The following is a 13,958-nucleotide window of genomic DNA, read 5'->3' on the forward strand; positions in this document are numbered from 1 at the left end:
GAAGCAAAAGGCAAATGATTTGGAAAACAGACTACGCCGCAACAATATTCGAATTATCGGTCTCCCGGAGCGTTCGGAAGGTCAGCAGCCCGAGCAATTTCTGGAAGAATAGCTTAAGACTTCACTAGGGGATGGATTCTCCTCGACATTCTCGGTGGAGAGGGCCCATAGGGTCCCAACGAAACCTCTACCTCCTGGAACTCCACCACGACCTTTTCTGGCACGTCTCCTTAATTGTAGAGACAGGGATGCTGTTCTTCGTCTGGCGCGGCAGAAGGGCCTCATTAAATTCAACAATGCTCTTATATCGATTTTTCCAGACTTCTCCATGGAGCTCCAAAAGCAGCAGGCACAATTTATGGATATCAAGAAACAACTCAGAGATAAGAACATCATCTACTCTATGCTTTATCCAGCCCGGCTCCGTATTGTCCATAAGGGCTCCTCTTTATTCTTTACAGACCCAGCGGAAGTGGCCGAATGGTTGCGGTCTCACAAGGGGTCTAATGTGGAAGACTCCTAATCTGGGTTCTTTGACTAACGGCAATATAAATGGAGCTCTTCGTCTGGGTGCGAAAGATGTCAACAATACCGGACACTGAATTCAGTGAGGGTATCCCCTTTTCTATTTGACTGTAGGAGTATGGAAATATGCTCCTCCATTGTTCAAGTTCTGTTTGGTTTGGTTTTATGTACCAGTTTTGATTGTTTGATATGTATGGTTGCCGCCAATACTAATTCTTTGCTCTGTGTGATGTCTCTGAACTGCACCCAAATAATAATGATACGCATTAATTTTCCCTTTAAATATAAACATGGGGTCTGAAATTATATGTATGACCTGGAACATACGAGGTATTAAAACCCCTCAAAAGAAAATCAAGGTATTTTCGCAGATAAAAAGATATCACCCTCATGTTGTAGCACTAATAGAGACACACCTAACGAGAGACACAGTTCGATGTATGCAAAAACCATGGGCACAATGGTCTTTACATGCCTTTCACACTAGCTACTCAAGAGGGGTCTCTCTGTTGATACACAAGGAGGTTAGATGGGAGGCCAGAGAGGCAAGGCGTGATCCAGAGGGCCGTTTTGTCTTTGTGCATGCATTTATTAATTTGCGAGAATATGTGATATTGTGTATCTATAACCCTCCCCCTGCTAACATGTCGGTTCTCCGTATGGCACTGGGCTTCTCCTTAAAATATCCGGACGCTAATGTTATTTGTATGGGTGACTTTAATCTAGTTATGAATCATTCCATGGACAGATTGAGATTAGATGACGCAGCATCCGGGGAATTTTTACCTCAATCCCCCCTCTCAATTGGCACTGTTTATGGATGGTAGTGGTTGGCTGGACTTATGGAGAATGAGTCATCCAGAGGTTAGGGGGTATACTTGCCACTCATCTACTAAGCAATCTTTGTCTCGAATAGACTATATATTTGGGTCTGGTGGTTTGGCATTATGGGTGGATAGTATTGAACATGGCAATAGGGGGATCTCAGACCATAGTCCGATTACTCTTAAACTTAAATACGGGCAGTCCGATAATAATAATAGATCCTGGAAATTGAACACCTTCTGGTTAAAATTAATAGATTCTAGCGATAAAACAATTTAACTGGTCGATTGTCCTATTTTTAACACATCCGGAACCCCAGAACCTTGGTTTATTTTGGGATACCCTGAAGGCATACTTGAGGGGATGCTTGTCCTCTACCATTTCCTATATCAAGAGGGTAACGGCGGGGGAGGATGATGAGATAGAGCAAAGATTAAAGGATTCGGAGGCCACATATATAGCTAATCAGACTAGCAGTAACAGAGTTGAATGGCTTACTTCCCAGAGGCTATATACCCAACATGCAGACGTTAAGTCGAAACGCAAACTATTCTTCACCCGTCAGTCCTACTTTGAGCTGGGGAATAAGGCCAGTACACTCCTAGCTTTCTTAGTACGCCAAAATAACGCCTCCAACACTATTGCAGATCCGTGTATCTGATGGCTCATTAGTATCCTCTACTGATGAAATACTTCAAGGTTTTTACGATTATTATAACTCATTATATAAATCTGGTAATAGTTTTGATGTCTATGAATGTTTGGATTACTTATCGGATATAACGTTCCCCTCATTGAGCCCATCCCAACAAGCCTTTATGGAGGCTGAGTTTACTTTGGAGGAAGTGGAACATGCTATAGCAGACATGGCTACTGGGAAGGCCCCGGGACCTGATGGGTTTCCCATTGAATTCTATAGGAAATACCGAGACAAGTTAGCACCTATCCTACTGAAGGTACTCAGGGGAATATGGGAGGGAGAGTCTGTGCCTGAAACGTTTTATGATGCCAACATCATTGCGCTCAGGAAAGAGGGGAAAGATCCTCTAGATTGTGGATCGTATCGACCAATATCTTTAGTGAACGTGGATTACAAAATCTTTACCAAAATTCTGGCTACCAGGCTGAATACGATTATATTAGATCTCATACACCCAGACCAAACTGGTTTTATGCCTGGGAAAAGTACTTCCATTAAGTACTTCCATTAATATTAGGCGGGTTGAATCGGTCATTCAATATAGTTCTCTAGAACCGGATAATAAATGGGCATTGGCATCGCTACACGCAGCCAAGGCTTTTGACTCCCTTGAGTGGTCCTTCCTCTTTGCAGGTTTGTGGAAGTACGGTTTTGGGGACAAATTTCTGAGAGGGATAGGTACATTATATGCGAAGCCTGGGGCACGTATGGTTGTGAATGGCTCTATGTCTGCACCGTTTTCTTTACATAGGGGAACTCGCCAGGGATGCCCTCTCTCCCCGGCTCTATTCGCCTTGGCGATAGAGGCTTTGGCAATACGGATGAGGTCCTCCGTAGACATCAAGGGGATACACATTGCGGATCGAGTGGACATCATTGGTCTTTATGCTGATGATATGGTGATGTTAATGGACCAAACAGAAGATACGTTACCAAAAGTAATAACGATGATAGATAAATTCAGCAAATTCTCCGGTCTTTATATAAATTGGGATAAATCTGCCCTGATGCCTCTCTCCCATACCCCAATGTTATGCCTCGAAACTCTCTCGCTGTTACCCATCGTCTCCAATTTCAAATATCTGGGAATACATATGTCTCAACGCAGTCAACTAGATTTACAACTTAATATCTACCCATTATTGGACTTGGTTAAATCCAAATTTGCTACCTGGGATAAACTCCCACTCTCTGTGGCTGGTCGTATCAATCTGATCAAAATGATATTGCTCCCCAAATTAAGTTACTGCTTCCAGCACAGCGCTGTCTCAATACCTAAATCTTTCTTTGCGACCCTAAACTCCCTTACTACATCTTTCATATGGGGGAAGGCTAGGCCTAAACTTAAGCTATCTACTCTGCAGAGACCCAAGCAGGGGGGCGGGGCGGCCTTGCCGGACTTCTACCTATATTATCTTGCCGGTCAGGCTAAAATGATAAATAAATGGATGCCCGGTGGCTCTCTCCCTAGCTCTGAAAGTCATTTGCTTTACTCAGCCAGAATCGATTGCCCGCTGGGGTTTTTGGAACTGGAGAGAGTTAATGTTCCTCGTCTGCTACCTTTGCTCCGGTTGGCACGATCAATATGGAGGCAAATTAAAAAAATAACATAATTTGTTGACATAGCAGCCGAAATGCCACTGTGGAATAACAGTTATTTTCCGGGATTATTGGGCCACCCGTCCACTGAATTTTGGATATCACATGGTGTTCTCTCAGTGGGTAATATACATAACCAAGGGATTTTTATCTCCTTTGAACAATTACAAAATACTTATAATATACCGAGGTCTCAATTTTTCCGCTATTTACAATTAAGATCAGCCTTTCAATCACACATACGGAATATGGATACAGGTCGAGCTATCTCATCTTTACCTTTAATAGGAATTCTTAATTCGCAAGGCCCTCAATGACTTATTTCCTCTTTATACACCTATCTATTATCCATAGGTGGGGGATCTATTATAGACTCAGTTAGGGGGAAATGAGGGGGGGGCTCCTTCCAGATACACTGGGAGAAGAATGGGATGATATTTTGAAATCTCCAACTAAAGTTTCCCCATCAATCAATAATAGGATGACCCAATTGTACATTATATATCAATCCTATTTGACCCCGACTCTTCTTTTTAAAATGGGTCGTCTCCACTCATCAGACTGCTTGAGGTGTCACTCCAGTGATGCGGATTTCATTCATATGATCTGGAAATGTCCTGTTATTTTTCATTATTGGAAAGAGGTGACAACATTATTGTCATCCTTGTTGTCGATCCCTGTCCCACTTGAGCCATTGATATGTTTATTTGGGGTGTGGGACGCGGAAACATGGGATCATTATACTGGGATTTTTCTGAGGGAGACACTGTTTATGGCGCGAAAGGTGTTGGCACTGCGGTGGATGGGTGGTTCTTGTCCATCTCTCAGAGCATGGGTTGATTTAGTGAACTCAATTATCCAGTATGAACGGACATTGTATCAGAATAGAGGATGTCCAGCTAAATTTGAGAAAATATGGGGAAGATGGAACTCCTCCTGTCATACTTTATAAGTAGTAATAACTCAGTATACATGTAAGAAGTGGGGTGTGTGACTTTGGAGACATTACTTACTTACAGGGCGGAATTTATATAGAATTCTCCTTTTGGCGGCGTTCTATTAGTTCTATTGGTTTTATTAGAAGTTGTTGTAGTTAAGGTTATAGAATAGGATATTAATGATCAACATGCACCGTTTGTTACCTTTGTAATATTTGAGACATGACAATGCATGGTAATTATCTGTATTTTATGGATAATGATGGATACAAAGCAAATGTGTGTATGATTTATTCTGCAATTAATAAACGAATTTAAAAAAAAACAAACATGTCTATTGTATAGTTTATTCTGGAATTAATAAACGAATTTAAAAAAAAAAATAATGCTGACAATAAGTAATTTTATACCTAATATTGTTCTAAAGTCATGTACATGCCACATACCACTTATAGGACTCCTAGGTGAACATATTTCAAAATAATATGCTTACTTGTTGATCCTTCAGTTCTCCATCACAGCCCCGACAATACCTTAGAAAACGGGAATTAGAATAAGTGCTAAAAAATCTGAAGAGCAGTTTACTAAAAGTATTAAAAAATAAATTACCTACATTAATATTTAATACAACGATAACGCATTTGCAGAACATATTTCCTCCCTTTCAAAAATATAGGTGCACAGAATGCATAAACTGAAGATATGAAAATAAGGCACTTCATCAATGTCCTAGTAATAAATGAATAATAACTGTGCAGCATTGGATATGCAATATAATCAGAGCCTCAGGTGTCAGAGCACAGAGTGTGCAGAAGTATGGCCGGCAATATCTGCGAAGGACTATCAATTATATCTAGTGAAGTTGGATAACAGGAGTAATGTACAATCTCCAGAAATGTGGATGAGAAGAACATTGTATAATTGGTGATTACCTGAAGTGTGGTATGTGCCACAAGCCCTTTCTGCCATCACACAGTTATGATGTGTCCCCTGATGCCATGTTGCTGTATTAGGCTAGCAGCAGTGACATGACATCTACAGTAGCATGCAACACCTGGCTATTTGGATGAGCCCAACCATGCAATATCCTTCACTTTTTTAGTACATAATACTGTCTGCTCTGGGAAAAAATCATGCTCTTATTATCTGGTATAAAAATTAATATGCCAGGATTTAAAGCAGGGGTGGGGAATCCAGTGGACTGCAGTGCTCAGGCCGGCAGCTGCATTTTAACGACTGATGTCCTCTGATGTCTACACCGCACCCCCATGTCTCCTGTGATGTCAATATCACAGCACTATGTCTCCCATGAAGTCTGTACCGCACCCCCATGTCTCCTGTGATGTCAATATCACAGCACTATGTCTCCCATGATGTCTGTACCGCACCCCCATGTCTCTGTGATGTTAATATCACAGCACTATGTCTCGCATGATGTCTATACCGCACCCCCATGTCTTCTGTGATGTCAATATCACAGTATTATGTCTCCCATGATGTCTATACCGCACCCCAATGTCTTCTGTGATGTCAATATCACAGCACTATGTCTCACATGATGTCTACACCGCACCCCCATGTCTCTGTGATGTCAATATCACAGCACTGTCTCCCATGATGTCTATACCGCACCCCCATGTCTCTGTGATGTTAATATCACAGCACTATGTCTCGCATGATGTCTATACCGCACCCCCATGTCTTCTGTGATGTCAATATCACAGCACTATGTCTCCCAAGATGCCTGTACCGCACCCCCATGTCTCTGTGATGTCAATATCACAGCACTATGTCTCCCATGATGTCTATACCGCACCCCCATGTCTTCTGTGATGTCAATATCACAGCACTATGTCTCCCATGATGTCTATACCGCACCCCCATGTCTTCTGTGATGTCAATATCACAGCACTATGTCTCCCATGATGTCTATACCGCACCCCCATGTCTCTGTGATGTCAATATCACAGCACTATGTCTCCCATGAAGTCTGTACCGCACCCCCATGTCTCTGTGATGTTAATATCACAGCACTATGTCTCCCATGATGTCTATACCGCACCTCCATGTCTCCTGTGATGTCAATATCCCAGCAATATGTCTCCCATGATGTCTGTACCGCACCCCCAGGTCTTCTGTGATGTCAATATCACAGCACTATGTCTCCCATGTTGTCTGTACCGCACCCCCATATCTCTGATGTCAATATCACAGCACTATATCTCCCATGAAGTCTGTACCGCACCCCCATGTCTCTGTGATGTCAATATCACAGCACTATATCTCCCATGATGTCTATACCGCACCCCCATGTCTTCTGTGATGTCAATATCACAGCACTATGTCTCCCATGATGTCTGTACCGCATCCCCATGTCTCTGTGATGTCAATATCACAGCACTATGTCTCCCATGAAGTTTGTACCGCACCCCCATGTCTCTGTGATGTCAATATCACAGCACTATGTCTCCCATGAAGTCTGTACCGCACCCCCATGTCTCTGTGATGTCAATATCACAGCACTATGTCTCCCATGAAGTCTGTACCGCACCCCCATGTCTCTGTGATGTCAATATCACAGCACTATGTCTCCCATGAAGTCTGTACCGCACCCCCATGTCTCTGTGATGTCAATATCACAGCACTATGTCTCCCATGATGTCTACACCGCACCCCCATGTCTCTGTGATGTCAATATCACAGCACTATATCTCCCATGATGTCTATACCGCACCCCCATGTCTCTGTGATGTCAATATCACAGCACTATGTCTCCCATGATGTCTATACCGCACCCCCATGTCTCTGTGATGTCAATATCACAGCATTATGTCTCCCATGATGTCTATACCGCACCCCCATGTCTTCTGTGATGTCAATATCACAGCACTATGTCTCCCAAGATGCCTGTACCGCACCCCTATGTCTCTGTGATGTCAATATCCCAGCACTATGTCTCCCATGAAGTCTGTACCGCACCCCCATGTCTGTGATGTCAATATCACAGCACTATGTCTCCCATGATGTCTACACCGCACCCCCATGTCTCTGTGATGTCAATATCACAGCACTATGTCTCCCATGATGTCTATACCGCACCCCCACGTCTCTGTGATGTCAATATCACAGCACTATGTCTCCCATGATGTCTATACCGCACCCCCATGTCTCCTGTGATGTCAATATCACAGTATTATGTCTCCCATGATGTCTATACCGCACCCCCATGTCTTCTGTGATGTTAATATCACCGCACTATGTCTCCCATGATGTCTATACCGCACCTCCATTTCTTCTGTGATGTTAATATCACAGCACTATGTCTCCCATGATGTCTATACCGCACCCCCATGTCTCCTGTGATGTCAATATCACAGTATTATGTCTCCCATGATGTCTATACCGCACCCCCATGTCTTCTGTGATGTCAATATCCCAGCACTATGTCTCCCATGATGTCTGTACCGCACCCCCATGTCTTCTGTGATGTCAATATCCCAGCACTATGTCTCCCATGATGTCTGTACCGCACCCCCATGTCTCAGTGCTGTGATATTGACATCAGTCTCCCATGAAGTCTGTACCGCACCCCCATGTCTCAGTGCTGTGATATTGACATCAGTCTCCCATGATGTCTACACCGCACCCCTATGTCTCTGTGATGTCAATATCACAGCATTATGTCTCCCATGATGTCTATACCGCACCCCCACGTCTCTGTGATGTCAATATCACAGCACTATGTCTCCCATGATGTCTATACCGCACCCCCATGTCTTCTGTGATGTCAATATCACAGCACTATGTCTCCCATGATGCCTATACCGCACCCCCATGTCTCTGTGATGTCAATATCACAGCACTATGTCTCCCATGATGTCTGTACCGCACCCCCATGTCTCTGTGATGTCAATATCACAGCACTATGTCTCCCATGATGTCTGTACCGCACCCCCATGTCTCTGTGATGTCAATATCACAGCACTATGTCTCCCATGATGTCTATACCGCACCCCTATGTCTCTGTGATGTCAATATCACAGCACTATGTCTCCCATGATGCCTATACCGCACCCCCATGTCTCTGTGATGTCAATATCACAGCACTATGTCTCCCATGATGTCTGTACCGCACCCCCATGTCTCTGTGATGTCAATATCACAGCACTATGTCTCCCATGATGCCTATACCGCACCCCCATGTCTCTGTGATGTCAATATCCCAGCACTATGTCTCCCATGAAGTCTGTACCGCACCCCCATGTCTCTGTGATGTCAATATCACAGCACTATGTCTCCCATGATGTCTGTACCGCACCCCCATGTCTTCTGTGATGTCAATATCACAGCACTATGTCTCCCATGATGTCTACACCGCACCCCCATGTCTCTGTGATGTCAATATCACAGCACTATGTCTCCCATGAAGTCTGTGCCGCACCCCCATGTCTCTGTGATGTCAATATCACAGCATTATGTCTCCCATGATGTCTATACCGCACCCCCACGTCTCTGTGATGTCAATATCACAGCACTATGTCTCCCATGATGTCTATACCGCACCCCCATGTCTTCTGTGATGTCAATATCACAGCACTATGTCTCCCATGATGTCTATACCGCACCCCCATGTCTTCTGCGATGTCAATATCACAGCACTATGTCTCCCATGATGCCTGTACTGCACCCCCATGTCTCTGTGATGTCAATATCACAGCACTATGTCTCCCATGATGTCTGTACCGCACCCCCATGTCTCTGTGATGTATATATTGGAACTTCTTGTCCACTGTAATGTCTCTACAAGCCGTCACATTAGGAGCGAGCTAATTAAATGCTTGACAAAATATAACAGGGTCATTTTAAAGTTGATAATTTTGTTTGTCCCGCATGGATGGTATAAATATCCAAATGGCCATTATGCAGAAAAAAGTTCCCCACCAGATTTTAGGTTGTTCTGCATTAAATAAAAAATGTCAAAGAACTAGATATGTGGTAACATAATAAAATATTACCCATTTAATACCCCACCATGGTTGCCATGAATCGTACATGCAAATTAATGTCCAAGTGATTGGCTATAGTTCAGTAGATCAGTGGAAACCAGCAGAGAACCGCTGGTGGGAGAGTGAATAGGCAAGTTAGGTTATAGTTATTTTATTATGTCATCACATTTACAGCTTTAAGACATAATGCTTTACTCTGTTGTAAAGGTGTACTACCAGCTTCCCTTTAATAAATAACTAAAACATAGATGACCTTGCTGATTAAAAAAAGAAAAAAAAAAATTACCTCTCCCCTTCATATTCTGCAAGAGACATTTCTTTAAAGGCATCTAAAGGAAACAAGTGATGGTAGGAACGAGCCAAATGAGGAGCCGACACTAATGTAAGGCCTACAAAAAGAAAAATGCAATACAATTAATTAAAATCCACAGTCCTGTTTGCTTAACCCCCTTAGTGACAGAGCCAATTTGGTACTTAATGACCGGGCCAATTTTTACAATTCTGACCACTGTCACTTTATGAGGTTATAACTCTGGAACGCTTCAACAGATCCTGCTGATTCTGAGATTGTTTTTTCGTGACATATTGTACTTCATGTTAGTGGTAACATTTATTCGATATTACTTGCGTTTATTTATTAAAAAAACAGAAATATGGCGAAAATTTAGAAAATTTTGCAATTTTCAAAATATGAATTTTTATTCCCTTACATCAGAGAGATATGTCACACAAAATGGTCAATAAATAACATTTCCCATATGTCTACTTTACATCAGCACAATTGTGGAAAAAAAAAAAAATTATTAGGGAGTTAAGGGTTAAAATTTGACCAGCAATTTCTTATTTTTACAGCAAAATTTACTAAACCATTTTTTTTAGGGACCACCTCACATTTGAAGTCAGTTTGAAGGGTCTATATGGCTGAAAATACCCAAAAGTGACACCATTCTAAAAACTGCACCCCTCAAGGTGCGCAAAACCACATTCAAGAAGTTTATTAACCCTTCAGGTGCTTCACGAGAGCTAAAGCAATGTGGAAGGAAAAAATGAACATTTTACTTTTTTTCACAAACATTTTACTTCAGAACCAATTTTTTTTATTTTCACAAGTGTAAAAAAAGAAAATGAAACACATAATTTGTTGTGCAATTTGTCCGGAGAATGTCGATACGTCATATGTGGGGGGGACCACTTTTTGGGTGCACAGCAGAGCTCCGAAGGGAAAGAGCGCCATTTGACTTTTTCAACACAGAATTCCCTGGAATTGAGATCGAACACCATGTCGCGTTTGGAGAGCCGCTGATGCGCCTAAACAGTGGAAACCCCCCACAAGTGACCCCATTTTGGAAACTAGACCCCCTAAGGAACTTATCTAGGTGTGTGGTCAACACTTTGAACCCCCAAGTGCTTCACACAAGTTTATAACGTAGAGCCGAAAAAATAAAAAATCATTTTTTTTTTCACAAGAATGATCTTTTCACCCCCAATTTTTTATTTTCCTAAGGGTAGCAAGAGAAATTGGTTCCCAAAAGTTGTTGTGCAATTTGTCCTGAGTATGTCGATACCCCGTATGTGGGGGTAAACCTCTGTTTGGGCGCACTGCGGAGCTTGGAAGGGAAGGAGCGCCGTTTGACTTTTTAATCTCTTAATTGTGAGAGCGGACGCCATTTTGGGTTTGTAGATGTGCCTAACAGCAGAAACCCCCCACAACTGACCCTGTTTTGGAAACTACACCCCTCAAAGAATTTAATCAGGGGTATATTGAGCAATTTGAACCCACATGTACGACACAGAGTTTGATAACATTAGGTCGTCATACTGAAAAAATTCATTTTTTTCCACGAGAATCTTGTTTTAGACCTGAATGTCTCACTTTTTCAGAAATAACATCAAAAAGCGGACCCCACAATTCGTTACCCACTTTATTATGAGCACAGCGATATCCCATATGTAGTCAAAAAGTTCTGTTTGGACAAATGGCAGGGCTTGGACAGAAAGGGGCACAATGTGACAAATTTGGCTTTATTTGAAATTGAAGATCCAGGACCCATTCAAAGCTTCTAGAGATATTGAGCAAAAAAGAAAATCCTTCCAGGAATTATTACTCACAGAGGGAGGCATGCTCCTAAAACACATTGGCTGACTATAAAATTGGTCTTGCTAACAAAACAGTTGTCCCGCATTTGCGTATATTGTAGCAGGAAGAATAAACTGTACTGGAATGAAGGGCAAAATGTGTAGGAAAATGCAGCCAACTATGTGGCAAATCGGAGTTTGTTCCAAAGATGAAAGAACACCATCAGGGCTAGAATGGCAGAGCAGACACTTTCAGAGACTGGTCGTACAACTTTCTTTTAGCTCCATCAATCCCTATATGGGGACAAATGTGCCAATAGACGTGGTACACCATAGCAAGCTCCCACCCGCCAAGGTCAGAACCGCTATATGCACAAAACAACCAGTTCTCTATAGAAAGTATTGTCTGGTACCAGAGGTTCGGCAAGAACCATAAAGTAAAGCCCATAGTGTATAAGTACGGAACTTCCTAATTTTTTTAGAAATCCTACAATAAAATGATCATGCCCGTATCATCAACATAAATATAAGTAATATAAATGGAAGCCAAAGTTTTGTGTAGCAAGACAGTCATAAAAACAGTCAAAGTTAGATAAATGGTCAAAAATGTTTGTGAGTAATCAAGTCCTAGAATTCATTTTCAGATGATCTCACTTTTCAAGATCATTTCTGGGGTCCACATTCTAACGCTTATTGACATGGGTACGTGGATGAGAATTTGTTGGGATAGTAGTTTGGTATGGGATTGATCAAGTTCTGGAATTAATTATGAAATGGGGTAAAATGGGATCTACTAATTAAAATAATATTTATCAATTGTTCCAAATTGTACTACCTGGGCCACTAAGCAGAAAATAAAAATTATTGAAAAAAAACCAAACTAATAATTGTAGGTGGTGTGGTAGGTCTCAAAACAGGGGGAGATACAAAGGCCTGGTTGGGATGGGCATGTGGGGCAATAGAATCGGGAATCACTCCGTCTGCCATGCTTTCTGCAAACTCGGCACCTTTTTTGAGGATACCTTTGGGTGGGAGTGACAGGGACAGGGTGAGGAAAATGGCATTCTGAAAGTCTCCGGGAATCCTCAGAGTCGAAGGCTTACCCCGGTGCCATGGACTCAAATATGAGGCTCTCTATAACTTTTTCCTGAAAGTGCAGGAACGTAAGTGGTCCTTGGGATTTTTTATATAGGACAAAACTGTTATATGTGGCAGTTTGAATTAGATAGATTGCCACCTTTTTATACCATGCCCTGGTCTTCCTCTTGACCAGGTATGGTTGCAGAACCTGGTCTGACAAGTCTACGCCACCCATGTGTTTGTTGTAGTCTGTGACGCAGACAGGTTTTTCTTTGTCCCTGGTGGCACCCCTCTCTCTGACCGTCACAGTGGTGTCCGTATGCAGTGTGGAAAGCATGCAGACGTCCTTCCTGTCTTTCCACTTCACTGCAAGAAGTTGGTCGCTTGCAAGTGAGAATGACGCCCCCCTCTCCAAGCGTCTGGACACCAACTGTGACGGAAGCCCCACTCTGTTTTTCCTCACTGTCCCACAGGCCCCTGTATTTGCAGCATGGAGGGATTTGTATAGGGGGATGCTCGTGTAATAGTTGTCCGTATACACGTGGTACCCTTGATTGAGAAAGGGCGTCATTAGCTCCCAGACAATTTTGCCTGGGATACCAATTGTCTGGGGGCAGTTTGGGGGGTTTATTTGGCGGTCCCTACCTTCATAAATTAAAAAGGTTGACGTGTACCCTGATGAGCTCTCGCAAGCTTTGTATAATTTTACGCCGTATTTGGCTCTCTTGGAGGGAATAAATTGGCGGAATGACAGACGGCCCTTGTAGCTCATCAAGGACTCGTCGACTGCCACATTTTGCTCTGGGGTATAGGAATTTAGAAAGGAAGTTTTTAGGAGGGAAATTAGGGGTCTTAATTTATTTAGCCGATCGTAGTTGGGGTCAGTTCTTGGGAGGGCTTGGGAATTGTCACTAAAGTGGAGGAATCTCATCAGGGCTTCGTAACGGACTCGGGACATGATGGCTGCAAATACAGGGGTGCAGTGGACAGCTTTTGTTGCCCAGTAAGAGCGGAGAGTGGTTTTTTTTACTATACCCATATTCAGGGTGAGGCCTAAGAATTTTTTTATTTTGGGGACATTTGTGGGGATCCAGGAACGGGAATGAAAGGCAGTGGGTTTTTGGGAAATATACTGGTGGGCATATAGGTTAGTTTGGTGGACGATTAATTGCAGGACTTCGGGGCTAATGAAAATTTCAAAAAAATCAA

General features: G+C 42.7%; 1 protein-coding gene across 3 annotated transcripts in view; it reads right to left on the reverse strand.

Moving 5' to 3' along the window:
• The window catches only part of LOC143806964 (general transcription factor IIH subunit 2), a 73,473-nt gene that overhangs the window by 15,238 nt on the left and 44,277 nt on the right, over positions 1-13,958 (reverse strand). For 2 of the 3 annotated variants that reach the window (XM_077288060.1, XM_077288051.1), the window contains 2 exons: positions 9,880-9,982; positions 5,081-5,120 (listed from right to left, as the gene is read on the reverse strand). In XM_077288060.1, the coding sequence (XP_077144175.1) occupies positions 5,081-5,120; positions 9,880-9,982 (143 nt within the window). Of the gene's footprint in view, positions 1-5,033; positions 5,121-9,879; positions 9,983-13,958 lie in introns of all 3 variants that reach the window. The other variant, XM_077288069.1, reaches the window with a different exon arrangement.

Source organism: Ranitomeya variabilis, chromosome 1 (genome assembly GCF_051348905.1).
Source record: "Ranitomeya variabilis isolate aRanVar5 chromosome 1, aRanVar5.hap1, whole genome shotgun sequence".
NCBI lineage: Eukaryota > Metazoa > Chordata > Amphibia > Anura > Dendrobatidae > Ranitomeya > Ranitomeya variabilis.